The sequence below is a fragment of the Sus scrofa genome, chromosome 2 (assembly GCF_054392235.1).
Source record: "Sus scrofa isolate SSC_HxYL_T2T_F1_AM1 chromosome 2, Sscrofa_HxYL_maternal_Yorkshire_Landrace_v2.0, whole genome shotgun sequence".
NCBI lineage: Eukaryota > Metazoa > Chordata > Mammalia > Artiodactyla > Suidae > Sus > Sus scrofa.
The window spans coordinates 161,468,101-161,486,730 of record NC_139384.1 but is presented as its reverse complement, the minus strand read 5'-3'; the positions used below and the strand labels follow the sequence as shown (position 1 = coordinate 161,486,730).

General features: G+C 54.5%; 1 protein-coding gene across 3 annotated transcripts in view; it reads right to left on the bottom strand.

The window, feature by feature from the left end:
• The window catches only part of HMGXB3 (HMG-box containing 3), a 73,333-nt gene that overhangs the window by 9,505 nt on the left and 45,198 nt on the right, over window positions 1-18,630 (bottom strand). For all 3 annotated transcript variants that reach the window (XM_021085011.2, XM_021085009.2, XM_021085010.2), the window contains exon 14: window positions 461-592. In XM_021085011.2, the coding sequence (XP_020940670.2) occupies window positions 461-592 (132 nt within the window). The remainder of the gene's footprint in view (window positions 1-460; window positions 593-18,630) is intronic.

Here is an 18,630-nt window from a genome sequence, read left to right as displayed (position 1 = left end):
ACCTCGGCTCTCCTGCAGCTGAGCTGGTCCCAGGGAAGGGGCGGGGCTGGGGCCCGTGCGGGGCAGAGGGTCGGGGTGGGGAGCGGGGAACAGGAGCGGACAGAAGCGAGGAGAGCGAGGGGGTGGCCTCCCGGTCTCGGCATCCCCTGGAAATGGGGGTGGGCCGCCAGACACCCCGCGTGCCGACTGCATCGGACTAGCATTCGGGAAGGCCATGTCTACCTATGGCCAAAGGCTGAGCTTCTAGAAAGTCAGTTTCACCCTGGGCTGAGGGTCTCGGGGGCCTGGAAAGACGGGTGCTTCGCCACGCCAGCGTGGCCTTTCTAAAACTCCAAAGGAGGCGTGTGAGGAGGTCAGGGTGGGCCCTCCTCCAAGTTTCAGCACCCCTCAAGGCCACTACTGCCATGAAGCCCAGGGGGTTCAGGCCTGGCCTCGGGCCGGGGAGGCCGCCAGCCTGTACCTGTCTGCTCCTGCACTGACTGGAGAAGAGCACTGATGGACACCCGGGGGTCCTCGCCCAGCTTGATCTGGTTTCGGATGGCGAAGAGCAAGTCCAGGCTCACCAGCAGCTTGTTCCCCACGTTAAAGAGGCCTGCGGGTTCAAGAGCGGCAGAGGAAAATGAGTGACGTCCACCCGGGCAAACGCCGGAAACGGACAAAGTGCCCGCGAGGAGGGAGCAGTTCAAAACAAACTGTGGTACCTTCATGATACAGGAAACCGGACTTATCGAGAAAAAGAAGGTAAAAGCTTAAATGCTCTGTCACCAGGCTGTCTCAACACACTGCTAACAGGAAAACACAAGTAATGCAACGTTTTCTCTTTTTTTTTAAATAAAAAAAGAAACAGGTGTTCCCACCGTGGCGCGATGGGACTGGCAGCTTCTCTGGAGCACTGGGACACAGGTTCGATCCCTGGCCTGGCACAGTGGGTTTTTAAGAGCCGGCACGGGTTGCCTGGCATGCGTCACAACGGCAGCTCACGCCTGCTGCCTGGCCTGGGGACTCCACGTGCGGCGGAGCAGCCGAAAGAGAAAGAAAGAAGGAACATCCCCCAGCGCCTCATTCAGTCCTTGCGCCCAGCGGTCACTCTTCCTCCATCCCGACAGCTACACCACGAGGACAGAAAGGCCAGGCGCCCCCTTCAGCCCAGGGATGTGCAGCAGAGGTAACCAACACCGACAAAACCCGGGAGGTCCCGCCGTAGTTCAGCGGTAATGACCAGTATCCATGAGGTCGCAGGTTCACTCCCTGGCCTCGCTCCGTGGGTTAAGGATCCGGCGTTGCCGTGAGCTGTGGTGTGGGTCGCAGACGCGGCTCGGATCTGGCGTGGCTGCGGCTGTGGCGTAGGCTGGCGGCTACAGCTCCTATTAGACCCCTAGCCTGGAACTTCCACATGCCGCAGGTGCGGCCCTAAAAAGACCAAAAAAAAAAAAATCTCCCCTACACCAAATCCCGGGATAAAAACCCCAGAGAAGTGTAAATGCAGTCATCTTCAGACAAATGAGAGGTGACATTACATCTGCACAAAAGGCACAGAAGCAGAGTCCCCGTCAGGAAGAGCAGAGAGGCGTGGGGAGGCCCTCGTCCCAGGCGACGCCCAAGGCTGGGGCCACGAGGAGAAGGCTGGGCTCTGGTAAGAGATTCAGCACAGGAAACACGGGAAAAACACTGGTGTCCAAAACAAAATTGCAAATTTAAAAGACAACCAACAAGGTGGGAGAAAACTCTGTCCACCAACAACCTGAAAGAACAGAAACGCTCACAAAGGGAAAAAACCACAGAAGGTGTATGTACCATCTCACCGGGAAGAAATACAGCACAGGAGGAAACGACAGACCAGTTTTTAGCCATCAAACTGACAAGCTTTAAAAAATCACAACACTAACAGACAAAAGACAAAACCCGATCATATTCCCCCTCCCCCCGGCCGCACCTGCAACACGCAGAAGTTCCCGCACCAGGGGCGAGGCCCACGCCACAGCAGCAACCCCAGCCACGGCAGCGAAACACCAGATCCCTGACTGCTGGGCCACCAGAGAACTCCCCAAGAGTGCCTCCCCACCAGCACGCAACAGCTAAAAACGGAATCACGCCATTTACCCCCCCGAATGAAATTCAACACTTGCGACAAACCTAACAAAGAATGTGGAGGACCCACCTCTGTGCTGAAAACAACAAAGCACCGATGAAAACAAACAGAAGAGGGAGTTCCCGCTGTGGCTCCTCGGGCTACGACCGACCAGCATCCATGAGGGATCGAGTTCGATCCCTGGCCTCACTCAGTGAAGCAGCCGGCGGTGCCACAAGCCGAGGTGGGGGTCGAAGGTGCGGCTTGGATCTGGGCGGCCACCGCTGTGGTGCAGGCCGGCGGGTGCTGCCCCGGTGTGACCTCCAGCCCGGGGACTTCCACACGCTGCAGGGGCAGCCCTCAACAGGAGAAAAAAACAAGAAAGAAATCTGAATAAAATGGAGAGAGAGACATGCCCACGGCTGGGCGGACTCAGAATTTTCACGCAGGTCAAACCTCCACAAGCTCATCTACAGAGTCAACACGATCCCAATCAAAGTGCCAGCAGGCTCTACAGACACCACCGAGCTGACTGTAGAATCCGCACGGAAATTTGAAAGCCTGAAAACAGCTACTCCCACTTCAGGAAGGTCAGGCCGGAGGACTCGCACTACCCGACGGCAGGACGTGTCACAAAGCTGCCGTCACCGAGAGGCTCGGCCCTGGCAAAGGGACCCACAAGGTGAAGGAACAGAAGAGCACGGAGCAGGAGGCGGCCCACCCCCCGCGCCCCGCGCGGCCCCCCAAAGGCGCTCGGGCAGCTCAGAGCAGCAGAGACTGCTGCTTGGCAAGTGGTGGAGCACACGCACGCCCTCGTGCAAAACCCTCACTCTGGGCCCCGCGCTGCACACGAAAATTAATTCAAAATGGACTAGAGACATAAACATAAGCCATAAATCAGAAAATCTTGAGCAGAAAGCAGGAAAATATTTACGATCTTCACTTAAAGAGAGCTTGGCAATAACATGCAAAACCACCCCTAAAGGAAAAAAATTGATGAAAGGGTCTTTACCGTAAGTGGGGCCTCTTGCGCTGCGAAACACCTGTTAGAAGATGGAAGGCCAAGCCCCATCCCATGAGAAAACCAATCACGTATCTGACAAAGCATGTGCTGGTTTTCGTTTGTTTTGCTTTTTAGGGCTGCATGTGTGGCGTACAGACGTTCCCAGGGCGGGGGTCAAACCGCACCCGCAGCTGCTGGCCTACACCACAGATCCTTAACCCACTGAGCGAGGCCAGGGAACAAACCCGCATCCTCGTGGATACTAGTCGGGTTCATAGCTCGCTGAGCCCGCTGGGAACTCCCGATCAGAAAGTGTAAGACCATCTGAAGCTCAAAAGCAAGGGGATCGAGGTGGCAGAGGAGACGGCGCTCACCGTCTCCCAGAACACGTCAAACCCATCTCCACGGAGAACGATCCGCAGGGAGCATCCACTCAACGCCGGCGCCAGTCCGGAACCTCCCCCAGGACCAGAAACCCTGCACGTAGCTGGGCTCAGCGACAGGGGGAAGAAGGGACCCACACCCTGGGAAGCCACCTATCGGGGAGGTCAGCTGAGACGGAGGAGGGCCGAGCAGAGAGCGAGCCGCACAGACCCTGGGGACCAGAGCCGGACACCGCACCCCGAGGCGCTCGGGCGGGGGCCGGGCGCTGAGACCCAGGCCCCGGAGGAGGTCAGTTCTGGGGAGAGGAGTAGGGTGGGCGTGGGGACAGCCTCAGGGGCTGAGGAGCGCTGTGCCAGGAACCCGAGAGAGGCGCGTCCGGCCCGGGGCGCCCAGGAGGAGGTCTGGCCCCGCAGGAGACGCCGGACGCCACTGGGGCGGGGGGTGGGGGAACCGCCACGGGAAGCTCGCTCTCTGCGCTCCCACGGGCACGAGGCGCCTCTGCCCTTGACCAGAGCACTGCACTGTCCACACCTTGAGCTCTGCCCGGTCTCTGCCCTGAGCCCTCCCCGGGCCTAACGAGAGCCCCACGCTCTCACCAGGCCCTCCTCTGCCCCTAACCAGACCCTCCTCTGTCTTAACCAGGCCCTCCCCTGTCCCTAACTAGAGCCTGAGGCTCTAACCAGGCCCTCCTCTGTCCCTAACCAGGGCCCTGCTCTATCACTAACCGGGCCAAGCACTGTATCTAATCAGAGACCTGTTCGGTGCCTAACTAGGGCTCTTCTGTGTCCCTAACCAGGGCCCTGATCTCACCCCGACACGGCCCCGCACTGGTTCTGACTCAGGCCCTGTGTGGTCCCTACCTAGCAGCCTGCTCCGTCACTAACCACAGCCCTGCTCTTTGTCTAACTCAGGCCCCGCAGCGTCTCTAACCAGAGCCGAGTTCTGTCACCCACTGGGGCCTCGACCTTTCCCTTAGTCCATGGGATGTCCCCAGTCAGAACCACGTGAGGTCTCTGAAGACTGTCTCTGACTACGGCCCTGCAGTCCCCACCCAGAAGCCTGAGCCGTCCCTGCGTAGGGCCCCGCGCTGTCCCGAACTAAAACCCTGCTCCACCGCAAACTAAAGCCCTGCAGCGTCTCTAACTCAGGCCCTGCGTTCACCCTAACGAGAGCCCCAATTCTGCCCCAACGAGCGCCTGCGACGGTCCCCATGTAAGACCTGCGCTGCCCCAGCGAGAGCCCTGTGCCGTCTCAAATGGAGAGTCCCCCCGTCCCTAACTAGGTCACAGTCTTCCCCTAAGAGGCCCTGCGCTGTCCCTAACCCTAACCTCGCACTGCCCCGACTAGGGACTTGCACTTGGTCCCTAACGGAAGCCCCGTTCCATCCACAACTACAGACCTGCTCTGCCCCAACCGAAGCCCTGGGCTGTCCCTCTCTAGAGGGCCGCTCAGTCCCTGACCAGAGCCCTACCCTGGAGCGAAGGCCCTGTGCCGTCCCTAACTGGGGCCCAGGGCCACCTCTAACCAAGATGCTGCGCTGTCCCCAACTAGAACCCTCATCTTTTCCTAAACAGGGCCCCGAGCGGTCGCTAACTCCAGCCCTGCTCCAGCGGGACGCAGGGCCCCACGCCACCCTAACCAGGGTCCCAGACCACCCCGGACTCAGGCCCTGCCCTGTCCTAACTACGGCCCTGCGCTCTCACTAACCAAAGCCCTGAGCTGACCCTAACTGAGGCCCTGCCCTGTCCCAACCAGACTTCCACTGTCTTTACCCGGAACCCTCTTCTGTCCCTCACAAGAACCCCAGTCTGTTCCGAAGAAGGCCCTGCCCTGCCCTGTCTCTAACCACCGGCCCGCACTGCCCCCGACTAGGACCCCACACCTCCCTCGCCAGGGCCCGGAACGCTTCCTACCTGGGGCACTGGGCCGGCCCTCGCTGGACTCCAGGGCTGTGCCTACCTAGAGTCCTGCTCTCTTTCTCGCCAGAGCCCTGCGCTGTCCCGAACGCTGGCTCTGTTCCTCCCTGAGGCCCTTCACCGTCCCTAACTAGAGCCCTGCTCTGTCCCCAACGGAAGTCCTCATCTGTCTCTCACACGAGGGCTGCCCTGTCCCTAGGCAGAGCCTACGGCGGCCCCACCTACAGCCCTGCACTGTCTACAGCTGGATTCCTGATCTGTCCCTAACCAGGGCCTGGCACGCTCTCCAGCTCTCGGCCCTGCTATGTCTCAAAGCAGGGCCCTGATCTGTCCCCACAGAGAACCCAGCACTCTGCCTTATTACAGGCTTCGCACTCTTTTCACCCAGAGCCCTGCTCCAGCCCTAACCAGAACACGCCTCTGTCGCTAACGAAGGCCCTGCCTCACCTCTAACTAGTCTTGCCCTGTCCCCAAGAAAAGCCCTGCACTGTCCCTATCGAGGGCCTGGACTGTCCCTATGAAGTGTCTTGCTCTGTCCCTAACTAGGGCCCTGTGCTGTCTCTAACTAGGCCGTGCTCTTTGCCTAATTTCAGCCCTGCTCTGTCCCCAGCTAGGGCCCTGTGCTGTCCCAACTAGCGCTGTGTACATCTTTTGCTAAAACTTCGTAGTCTCCCTATTGAGAGTCCAGCACCGTCCCTAAATAAACCCCGTGCTGTCCCTGACTGGAGCCCAGTGCTGTCTCTAAGACTCTACCCTGTCCCTAACTAGACCCCTGACTTGTCCCTACCTAACCCTGCACTAGCCTGAACTAGAGCCCTGCACCGTCGTTTTAAGCCACACGCGCACATGGACCCTAACTCGCACACTGACCCTACCCACTATTCTCTTAACCCTCAACCTAGCCCATAGCCGACCCGATCTGTAACCCTAACCCTTACGTGAACCCGAACTTGTACCTTAACCTAAACCTAACTGGATCCCTAAATCTGAAACCAGAATCCCAATGCTAACCCTAATCCTAACTCCTCACCTGTAACCCCAAACTCTAACTTGTAACCCCTGACCCGTAAACCGTCACGCTAGCCCAACCCTAAGGCCACAGAGAACAGAGACTAGGGGATTTGAAACTCACAGGTCACCCAGGAAACGGCTTGTTCACCTCCAGCGACTCACCGTCACGCCCAATCCCCGTGTCCAACCAGACGGTCGCTTCTTTGTCTCACCCACTCCTAGAGGAGCCGCTCGATGCAGAAGAGCGACCCCGGCGCGGTCAGCTAGCTCGCGGTGCTTACACGGCAGGGTGTGTGTGGGTGACGCCGAGGTCCTCAGAACACCAACCACTCCGTCGAGTCCTCTCAACAGAGGGCACCCCCTGCCAGACGGCCAGAATCCTCCCCTTGACCCGCCGGCCCTACAGGGAACCCTGACTTCATGGGCAGGGCGGGGTCGGTGCCCCTGCCAGCTGTCTCCTTGACACAGCCCCGATCTAGAGGGGCTGTAGACAGGCCGGGCTGGGGGAAGGCTCTTTACCTGGGCAGCACTTCGACAAACCCTTGGCTACTTTTGGATCTCAGGCTGGATTCAGCAGCCCCCACTGGCCCGGAGGTCAACGACTGGGGAAAACTGCCCAGTTATTTAGCCCGTTTGGTTGCTTCCAGGCCAGTGAGCAAGTCCTGGCTGAGTTACTGGATGGCATGGCAGAGCCAAGGGCAGCCTCCTAGCCGGCTCGCCCAATTCTGTTTTAGAGAGGAGTCATGAGGGCCTCCTAGGAGGGCCTGTGTAGCTGAATCTGACAACAGAAGCGGGATGTGTACTCGGTGCTGTTCCTCCAAAATCCAGAGGGCGCGTCTCGCAGAAACAGAACCCAAACTCCTACCATTTGTGTGCAGCACTAGAGAACCCTGAAGAGCCCAGGTAACCCTGAAAAACAAGAACACGGCTGGAGGCACCTCCCTCCCTGACCTTACACGACATTATGAGGTTACTGTCACCAAAACAGAGCGATACTGGCACAGGAACAGGTACATAGACAAGAGGAACAGAAGAGAGAGCACAGAAATAAATCCACTGGTAAGTCATCAGCTACCTCAGAACAAAGGAGCCAAGAACACAAACAAGGGAAAGGACAGTCCTTTCAATAAATGGTGCCAGGACACCACACACCAAAGAACCCTGGACACCATAAGCACCACATAGGAAACCGACTACAATCTACGATTTTTCACATCAAGCCCTTCCTCTGCTGGATCCTCTGAAAATAGACGCCCCCTCCCAAAACACTAAGCCAGACAGAGAAATCTCCCAGCACCCCCTTTTCCTCCCACGGTGGGGCCACCTGATGTCTTGAAGACATGTGTTTCCTGCCTGCGTGGACTCGCCTGAGTGTGGTCCCAAAGCTGAAACCGTGGCAGACCCCGAAGAGACCGAGCTTCTATCGGCAGCATGAGGGACAGGCTCCTTCATGAGCCAGGTCCACCCGTGGACCACACAGGAACCTCGAGGGTAAGAGAGGTGAGCTTGGCGCCCCCTGCTGGCCAGCCGGGACATGCAGGCCACCACCTCCCAGCTCAGGGGAGGCCACGCTCTGAGCAGGCAAGACTGCAGGATCCACTACATTTGGAAATTCAAACAGAAAGAGAGCCACACACACCATGCCTTCTTCAAAAATACTTAGAGAATAATTAATTGGAAACCATATGCAATCAAGAGCACGCAGACACAAACGTTACAACTTACACCAAAATTTACTCAACACTGTCCGCAGGCAAGATTTAAAATGCAAAACTATAAAACTGTAGATGGGGACCCAGGACCCAATGGTGGGGTATGATGTGAAGCTCACCTCCTACCAAAGAAATCTACTCGTAAAATGATTCTCACAGAGCATCTGCTGAATGCCGGAAGACCTCAGACTTCCAAAATGGGCGAAAAACAAACCAAAAAAACCCCCTGCCACATGACTGGGTAGAATGAAAGGAAGAGAGAGAGAGAAGAGAAAAAGAAGAATTCAGGATGTGACCAGCGCTCCTGAGAAGCAGCTGTGCCAGGGGAAAGGAATCTGCACTGGGAGGCCCCTGAGCGGCGGGGAAACCGGCTGGGAAGCAGGAGGCGCCTCGAAGCCTCAGAGAAAAGCACAGCCGCCGGTCTGAGGAAGGACAAGCAGAGAGCCGCACGGACCATCTGTGCCGCCGCCCAGCACACCTCAGCCTGGGACACTCAGGCGGGGCCTGGGTGCTGAGGTTCAGGCTTTGCAAGTCAGCGCCAGGGAAAGAACTAGGGTTGGCTGTATGAAAACAGCATGGGGGGCACCCAGGGAGCGGTGCCCCATAACCGAGGCAGTGTGGGAGGAGGCCTGGGACCACCACAGAAGCAAGGCACCATTGCTGGGGAGGGTGAGAGGAGGGGGAGCAGGACCACCACAGGAACGTCCTTCTCTAGGCACAAAGACTCCCAGGCAGCAGGGTGCCTCTTTCACGGGCAACGGGGGCAGGTGCAAACCTCTGCAGCCAACTCTGACTGCAGAGGTGGGCACAAGCCCGCCAGCACTGAGGGTCCCAGGACCAGGCACTGCCCACTGCCCCAGTCACCCTAGAGGCTGCCACTGCACAGGGCCATGCGACTGAGCACAGGCACTGCACCCAGCTCCCTGGGAATACACACACCCCACTGCTGCCACTGCCAAGGGCTCCAGCGCCTCCCCCACCTCCTGGGGGTCCCTGCCAAAGGCCCTGCAGCCAGGCACAGCCTGCCACCCTCATCGTGCATCACCCAGGGGAAAGGATTAAGAAATTCTCGGACAAGCAAAAACTAAAAGAACACAGCAATGACCTGTCCTAAAAGAAAGGCCGAATGGTCTCTCCTCAACAGGAAAGAAGAAAGAAGACACAGGATGGAGAAAATCCCAACAGAAAAGCGATCACTTAAGAAGCCAGGAAACAGGTCTCAGAAAGCAACGGCGAACCAAGCAACAGCACAACGACAAACATGGAGATGCAAAGACGTACATCAAAACCCTGCACTGCGCGGAGGGCTCCAAGAACACGTCTCGCGTGAGACAATCTAGACCATTCTTGTTAAGAACGTGCTGAAGCCTAAAGGGCTATCGGTCTAAAGCACGTAAATGCAAGAAAAGGGTTAATATACTTGAAAAAGTAAGCGTATCCAATCAAAACAGAAATCGCAGATTCAAAAACACCACAAATCAGAGGACAACAAGCATAAAAGAAAATCATCAAAGAAACAGGAACAAAGGAGAAACACAGAATCCCCTGGAACACACGGCTGAGAACGGCAATAAATACACACCTATCGGTAATTACCTTAGACGCCACGGGACCGATGCTCCAGTGGAAAGACACAGAGCGGGGACTGGACCAAAACACAAGACCTACAACATGCTGCCGACACGAGACCCGTGAGGGCAAAGGACACACACAGACCGAAAGTGAGCAGATGGAAAAAAAAAGATGTTTCACGCAAATGGAAACAGCAAGAAAGCAGAAGTCACGCTACTCACAGCAGACAACATCAGCCTCAACACAAAGGCCGTAAACAGACAGAGGAGACGCTCTTTGATGACCCGAGACTCCGTTTAAGACGAGGACGGCTCACTCATCAGCACACACGCACGGCACAGAGGAGCACTCAGACACCTACCCAACAGGAGAAACCGGGGCTCCCGTCCAGGCGCAGTGGAACGAATCCGACCATGAATCATGAGGTCGCGGGTTTCATCTCTGGCCTCACTCAGCGGGTTGGGAGCCAGTGCTGCCGTGAGCTGTGGTGTAGGTCACAGACGCGGCCTGGATCTGGCGTGGCTGTGGCGCAGGCCGGCAGCTACAGCTCTGATTAGACCCCTAGTCTGGGAACTTCCATATGCCATGGGTGGGGCCCTAAAAAGACCAAAAAAAAAAGAGAGAAAAAAAAGAAAAGCAAAGGAGAAACCCACGGGACCACAACGACAGCAGGAGACCTTAACACCCACCCCCATCGACGGACAGGTCCTCTAGATGGACCATCAGGAAGGCAGCAGGGACAAAGAGAACAGAGGGACCTGACGGATATTTTCAGGAATCACATACAAAAAATCAGAACATACATTCTTTCCAAGTGTACACAGAACACTCTCTGGGGCCCAAATACTGGGGCCCAAAACGAAACAAGAGAAACTTAAAGAGGACAGAGTTTATTTCAAGCATCTTTTCTGACCACAATGGTGTGAAGCTGGAAATCAACCACAGGAAAAGAAATGAGAAAAAAACCAAGTATATGGAGATGAAACAACATGCTACAAAGGAGGAAAAAAAAAAGTTCAATGATGAAATCAAAAAGGAAATTTAAAAATAACTCGGAACAAACAACGATGACAGAAATATCTAAAATCTGTGGGATGCCGCAAAAGCGGTTCTTGGAGTTGAAAGTGATAAAGGCATTTTTCAAAAACAAGAAAAATCTCAAACAGCCTGACCTATCACCTAAAAAAATCAGCAAAAGAACAAATAAAACCTAAAGTCAGCAGATGGAAGGAAATCATAAAGACCAGAGAGGAAATCAATGAAATAGATTAAAAAACAATAGGAAAAAAGCAACAAACCCAAGAGACGGTTCTTCGGAAGGGCTAACAAAAAAAAGAAAGACAAACTCTGGCCAGGCTCACCAAGGAGAAAAGAGACAGAACCCAAATAAACAAAACAAGCGATGAAAAGGAGGAGTCCCTGTGGTGGCTCAGTGGTAACGAACCCAACTAGTATCCATGAGGGTGCAGGTTCCATCCCGGGCCTTGTTCAGTGGGTTAAGGATCCAGAGTTGCCGTAAGCTGTGGTGCAGGTCGCAGATGTGGCTTGGATCCCACGTTGCTATGGCTGTGGTGTAGGCCGGTGGCTGCAGCTCTGATTCAACCCCTGGCCTGGGAACCTCCACATGTCACAGGTGCGGCCCTAGAAAAGCAAAAAAAAAAAAAAAAAGAGAGAGAGAGAGAGAAATCTCGACTGATACTGCAGATATACCAAAAAAAAAAAAAAAAAAAAAAAAACCAAAAAAAAAACCACCCTAAAAGAACCTACTATGTGGGATCAAGACAGTGGAGGAGTAAGAAAAATGCTGCTCATCTTCTTCCACGAATACATCAAAAACAAAAAATAAAAACCAAAAAACTTCATCTACATGTAGAACAATTCATGCTGGGAAAACGGGACGGCCACATGGAAAAGAATGAAATTAGAACACTCCCTAACACCATACACAAAAATAAACGCAAAATGGATTAAAGACCTAGATATAAGACCAGACACTATCAAACTCCTAGAAGAAAACACAGGCCGAATACCCTCTGCCATAAACGACAGCAACATCTTCTCAGATCCACCTCCTAGAGTCATGACAATAAAAACAAAAACAAACAAATGGGACCTAATCAAACTTACAAGTTTCTGCACAGCAAAGGGAAGTCTAAACAAAACCAAAAGACAACCGACAGAATGGGAGAAAATCTTTGCAAGTGAATCAACTGACAAGGGATTCATCTCCAAACTTTATAACCACCTCCTGCAGCTCCATACCAAGGAAACAAACAACCCCATCCAAAAGTGGGCAGAAGATCTAAACAGACAGTTCTCCGAAGAAGACATAGAGATGGCCAAGAAACACATGAGAAGATGTTCACCACCACGCAGTATTAGAGAAACGTACCTCAAAACCACGCTGAGGGACCACCTTACACCGGCCAGAATGGCCATCATCCGAAAGTCTACAAACAGCAAGTGCTGGAGCGGGTGTGGAGAAAAAGGAACCCTCTTACACTGTTGGGATTGTCAATTGGTGCAGCCACTGTGGAAAACAGTGTGGAGATGCCTCAGAAGACTAAGCATAGAACGACCATTTGACCCAGCAATCCCACTCCTGGGCGTCTACCCAGAGAAAACCACGACTCGCAAAGACACATTTCCATGTCTTGGCTATTGCAGCACTACTTACAATAGCCAAGACATGGAAACAACCTAAATGCCCATCGACAGAGGAGTGGATCAAGAAGATGTGGTACTTATACACAATGGAATATTACTCAGCCATAAAAAGGAAAGAAAGAAAGGGATTTGCAGCAACATGGATGGACCTAGAAACTATCATGCTAAGTGAAGGTAGTCAGACACCAATGTCACATGCTCTCACTTACATGTGGAATCTGAAAAAAGGACAGACGGAACTTCTTTGCACAACAGACACTGACTCACAGACATTGAAAAACTCATGGTCTCCGAAGGAGACAGTTTAGGGGGGTGGGGGGGGTGCTTGGGCTGTGGGATGGAAATCCTGTGAAACTGGATTGTGATGATCGTTATACAACTACAGATGTGATCAATTCATTGGAGTAATATAAATAAATTAATTAAATTAAAAAAAACAATTCACACAGAATGATCTCCTGGCAGAAGTCCCCAGATCTTTAAAAAGTGCAGGAAACCCTCCACATAACTGAGCAGAACAAAAGGAGGGGAGAGCGAGAGAGAGACTGAATCAGGATGGGAGCAGCCCTCCTGAGAGGGAGGGAGCCGAGACGGGAAAGGCCTCTGCGCCCTGGGGGGCCCCTGACCGACGACGGGGAGCTCAGCCCATCGGCTGGGACGGAGCGGGGACCTCGGAGCCTCAGAGAAAAGCGCGGCTGCCACCGGGCGGAGGCGAAGCAGAGAGCGCCGCAGAGCCCTCGGCGCCCCCGTCTGGGGGAACGCGGCCTGAGACACGTGGGCAGGCGGGCTGGCCGCTGAGACTCGGGCTCTGGAGGCGGGTTCCGGGAAGGACCAGGGCTGGCTGTGTGAAAACAGCCTGCGGGGCCAGGGCGCAGGAGAAGTGAGGCCTCACTGCCGGGGAGGGCGACGAGGAGGGGCGGGGCTGCCCTGGGAACAGTTTTCTCTGGGCGCCCATGGGCTTTTGGGTACCAGGGTGCCTCTGGCACAGGCTACAGGTGGTGGTGCAAACTGCCAGCAGCCAACTCAGACTCCAGAGGTGGGTGCAGAGCACCACCAGGAGCCCCATGAACGGGCACCCCTGCAGCCCCGGTCACCCAGGGGCCCCTGCGACAGAGTGCCACCCGCTGCCCTCACGCCCCTGGGGACACATGCACCCCCCCCCCCATCCCCATGGGTCCTCGCTGCTGTCGAGGGCCAGGCAACCAAGCTCTGCTGCAGGCCCTGCCCTGCCTCCTCCTCCCCGGAAGCACCTGCAGGCCAGACACCAGCGCCCCCAGCAAGGTGATGACAGCCTGCGCGCCCTGAGAAGAGAGAGCAGGTGCACAAACCCAAAACAGTAAAGCCTCCCAAGCTACCCGGGAGCACTCCCGCACGCGAAGAGCCCTCCAAGACAACAGGAGATGATGGTTTTCCCTAAACTCACGGAGCAAGAAAAATACAAGCCAAATGAAGACCCCAGGAACCATTCCCACGGAAAAGAACACAAGAATTTCCCCGCAAGAGCCAACAACGCGACAGCGTAACAGACCCCGAGGGCAATGGAGAGGAAATGAAAATACTCAAGGAATTGGGCACGGAGGCGAACAGCAACGCAGACTACTTTACAAAGCAATGAGAATCTTTAAGGAAGAACCACGAAAAATTAGAAAATCCATTTGCAGTCGTTCCCACTGTGGCTCAGTGGGTTAAGGATCAAGCATGGCCCCAAGCCATGGCATAGGCTGCAGATGTGGCTCCAATTTGACCCCTGGCCTGGGAATGTCCATATGCCGCAGGTGCGGCCTTAAAAAGAAAAAAAATTAAAAATTGAAAAAAGTTAAAAAGAAAAGTGTACACAGATGTTTGGTAAGCCCATGAAACAATGTTCAAGAGAGTCAGAGACGCAAGCTGATTTCTAGGCACCAAACATCAGAATGAGTAACTCGGGAGTTCCCGTCGTGGCTCTGCCGTAAAGAACCCAACTAGCATCCGTGAAGACATGGGTTCGATCCCTAGCCTGACTCAGTGGGTTAAGAATCCAGCGTAGCTGCGAGCTGTGGTGTGGGTCCCAGACACGGCTCCGATCCTGTGTTGCTGTGTCTGTGGTGCAGGCCGGCAGCTGCAGCTCGGATTCAACCCCTAGCCTGGGAACTTCCATGTGCCTTGGGTGGGACCCTAGAAAGACACACACACACACACACACACACACACACACACGAGTGAACAACGCAGAGGGACGGGTAAGTGACTTGCAAGACAATAACAGAATTCACGCAAGAACAACAGACAGAAACCAAATGAAAACCGACAAAAGCAAGAGAAGAGATGGGTGGGATGATGCAAAGTGGGCCAGTCTACGCATGATAGGGGTTCCAGGAGAAGAAAAAGAAAAGGGAATTGTGGGCGTTCCCACCGTGGCTCAGTGGAAACGGTCTGACCAGCATCCATGAGGACGCAGGTTCCATCACTGGCCTTGCTCAGCCGGTTAAGGACGCAGCGCTGCCACGGGCTGTGGTGTGGGTCGCAGATGCAAGCGCCCGACTGGCGTTGCTGTGGCTGTGGTGTAGGCTGGCGGCTGCAGTTCTGAGTCAACTCCTAAACCTGGAAACCAACATATGCTGCGGGTGTGGCCCTAAAAAGACAAAAAAAAAAAAGGGGGGGGGGGGAGAACTGAAAATCTATTTGAGGAAATTATGGCTGAAAACTTTCCAAATCTCAAGGAAACAGATGTAAGATACAGGAAGCACAGAGGGCCCCAAACAAGTTGAACTTAGCAGGCCCACACCAAGAGCATTATAACAAAAATGGCAAAAGTTGAAGAGCGGATTCTAAAGGCAGCAAGGGACAAACAAAGAGTTCTTCATAAGGGAACCTCCAGAAGGCTGAGCTGATTTCTCGACAGAAACACTGCAGGCCAGGAGAGAGGGGCAAGACAGAGTCTAAGAGGGGAATCTGCAGCCTAGAATACTCGACCCAGCAAGAACGTCATTTCAAACAGGAGAAATAAAGAATTTCTCGGACCAACAAAGACAGAAAGAGTGCAGCCATGCTACACCCATTCTGGAAGAACTCCTGCAAGGGCTTCTCTAAAGAAAAAGAGGAGGGAAGGGGTGGCGGAAACGGCAACTGGAAAGCCACCACTCAAGCAAACCAGTGTTCAGACCCAAAAGGAAGAACACAAAACCTACTGCAAAGCCACGGTAAACACGAGACGGAGGACAAGCGCGAAGACGGCCAGTAAGGGCTCCAGACCCCGGACGGCGGGAAGGAGAGCGCCCGTCGAGACGCTTCTCTAAATGACGCGGGCGAGACTCTGCGACTGTCATCAGGCTAAAGCAAGACGATACAGGAAGGGGCAACGTCCCCGAGGACAGGGCAGCTGCAGACCCAAACCGAGCCCTGCGTTCACAGACACCCAAAAGAAGACAGAGAGGAAACGGAGACCAGCCGACCCAGAAAAGAAAGGAGCGAAGGAGAGACCGCATCCGCTGGACGCGAGGTTTAAAGAGGCAACCACGGGGTTCATCAGCAGCCACCGAGACGGTCAATGGACCACAAGCTCCAATGCAAAGACACAGAGGGGCAGACGGGCGGAAAGAGCCAAGGCCCACAGCGTGCGGTGCACAGGAGACCAAGGGCAAAGGACTCGGACGGACTGAAAGCGAGGCACGGGCAAAGACACTTCACGCCAACGGACAAGACGCGAAAGCAGGCGCTGCCGTTCGCGTATCAGACAGACAGACTCTGCGCTGAAGGCCGCAGAGAGCGCAGAGCACGCAGCGCGGGCAGAAGGGCGGGCGGGCGAGGGGAGAGGACTGAACACCGGGCGCCGGGCAGGCCGGGCGGAGGGGCGGCGGCGAGAGGCTCGGCCCGAGCCCGCGCCCTCTTCCATCCCCTGCCGTCCGCAGGCCACCCCGGACCCGGCCATCTGCGCGCGCGGACCGGGCTCAGGCCCACCTCCGGCCCTCGAGGAGCGCGGCCTCACCGAGGGCTCCGCAGCGGCCACACCAGAGGCCGCCCGGGCAGGACCCCGGCGGGAGAGCCAAGCGCCCCCGAGGAGCGCACGACCCCCGGAGCTGCCCTCCACGCGGACCGCACCCGCCGGTCCGGCCCTGCCCAACGGGCCCCTCCTTGGGGCAAATGGCGCCACCGATGGCAGCAAGACCAAGCTCACGGTCCACTACCCGCCCCAGACCAGGACCCAGGAGGAGCTCGAGAGCCTCTTCAGCAGCACTGGCGACGCCGAGTCCTGCGAGTTGGTTCGGGACAAGATCACGGGGCAGAGCCTCGGCTTCGGGTCTGTGAGCTGCTCAGAGCCCGACGATGCAGACGAAGCCGCCCACACCCTCAACGGCCTCGAACTGCAGGCGAAGACCGTCAAGATTCTGCCCGGGATAGCTCCAGCCACCTGTCGTGTGCCAGGTCCCCTCCAGGTGGGGGGGGGGGGGGGAGCCCAGCTGTGCGAGGACCTGGGTCAGAGAATGAGACAGGCCCCTGAAGATGAGCCCTGACCCCGAAGGCCCGGCCAGGAACGCAGCCTCCCTTCCCTCTCCCCCAGCGCCCGTCCATCAGCAAGTCCTCACCCCTCAGAACTCCCGGCCCCACGGGCCGAGGGAGAGTAGCCACTGTCCCAGACGTGACCGTGGGTTTTCACTAGCACCGAAATAATAGCAGAAATAAATAAATAAATAACTAAAATAAAACGAAGGCCATAAGAAAGACAAAGAAGGACACTACTAATGCGAAAAGGATCCATTCAAGAAGAGGATATTACAGCGGTCAATACACCTGCCCTTAACAGAGGAGCACCAGATCCATACAACAGACACTAACAGACGTAAGTGGAGAAACGGATGCAAATACAATCATAGTAGGAGACTTTAACACCCCACTCACGGCAATGGACAGATCCTCTAGACAGAAAATCAGTAAGGCACAGAGATCCTAAAGGACACAATAGAAAAGTTAGACTTAATGACGTTTTCACGACACTACATCCAAAAAAACCAGAATATACATTCTTCTCAAGTGCACAGGGAACATTCTCAAGCACTGATCACATACTGGGACGCAAAGCTAACCTCAACAAATTTAAGAGGATAGAAATTATTTCCATCATCTTCTCTGACCACAACGGCATGAAACTAGAAATCAACCACAGGAGAAGAAATGAGAAACAACTGCCCACATGGCGACTCAACAACATGCTGCTAAAACACCAATGGGTCAATGAGGAAATCAAGAAGGAAATTTAAAAAAACCGAGATAAATTACAATGAAAAACAACCACGCAAAATCTATGGGGAGGAGTTCCTGTCATGGCTCAGTGGTTAACGAAGCTGACTAGCACCCATGAGGACGCAGGGTTGACCCCTGGCCTTGCTCAGTGGGTTAAGGATCCGGTGTTGCCGTGAGCTGTGGTGTAGGTCGCAGACGAGGCTCGGATCCCGAGTTGCTGTGGCTGGGATGGAGGCCGGCGGCTACAGCTCCGATTCGACCCCTGGCCTGGGAACCTCCACATGCCGCGGGAGCGGCCCTAGAAAAGGCAAAAAGACAAAAAAAGAAAAAAAAAACAAACTACGGGATGCCATGAAAGCAATTCTTGGAGGGAAGTTCATGGCAATACAGGCCTTCCTCAAAAAAGAAGAATCTCAAATCAACAATTTAACCTACCACCTAAAACCATGAGAAAAAGAACAAAACCTAAAACAGCAGAATGAAGGAAATCAGAAAGATCAGAGAGGAGATCAATAAAAAGAGACTCAAAAAGCAGTTCAAAACAAGTCAGTAAAACCAAGAACTCGTTCTCCGAAAGGGTAAACAAAACGGACAGACCTCTGGCCAGACTCGCCGCGAAGAGGGAAAGACCTCAAACAGCCGAAGAACTGAAAAAGAACTCTCAGCAGATACTACAGAAACACAAAACCCTGAGAAAGTACTTTGAGCAGCTACATGCCAACAGGTTCGACAAGCCAGAAGAAATGGACAACCTTCTAGTGACCTACAGCCTGCCAAACTGCACAGGAAGAAACAGATCAGCTGAACAGACCACTCACTAGAAAAGGAATTGAGTATGTAATAAAAACACCTGCTACAAGCAAAAGTCTAAACCAGATGGCTTCACAGGCGGATTCCACCAAACATACAAAGAACTGATACCCATCCTCCTTAAACTTTTCCAAAAGGTTGGAGAAGGAACACTCCCAAAGACATTCTACGAAGCCGCAATCATCCAAATGGTTTTGGTTTCATACCAAAACCAGACAAAGATACTACCAAAAAATAAAATCATAGGAGTTCCCACCGTGACTCAGCAGA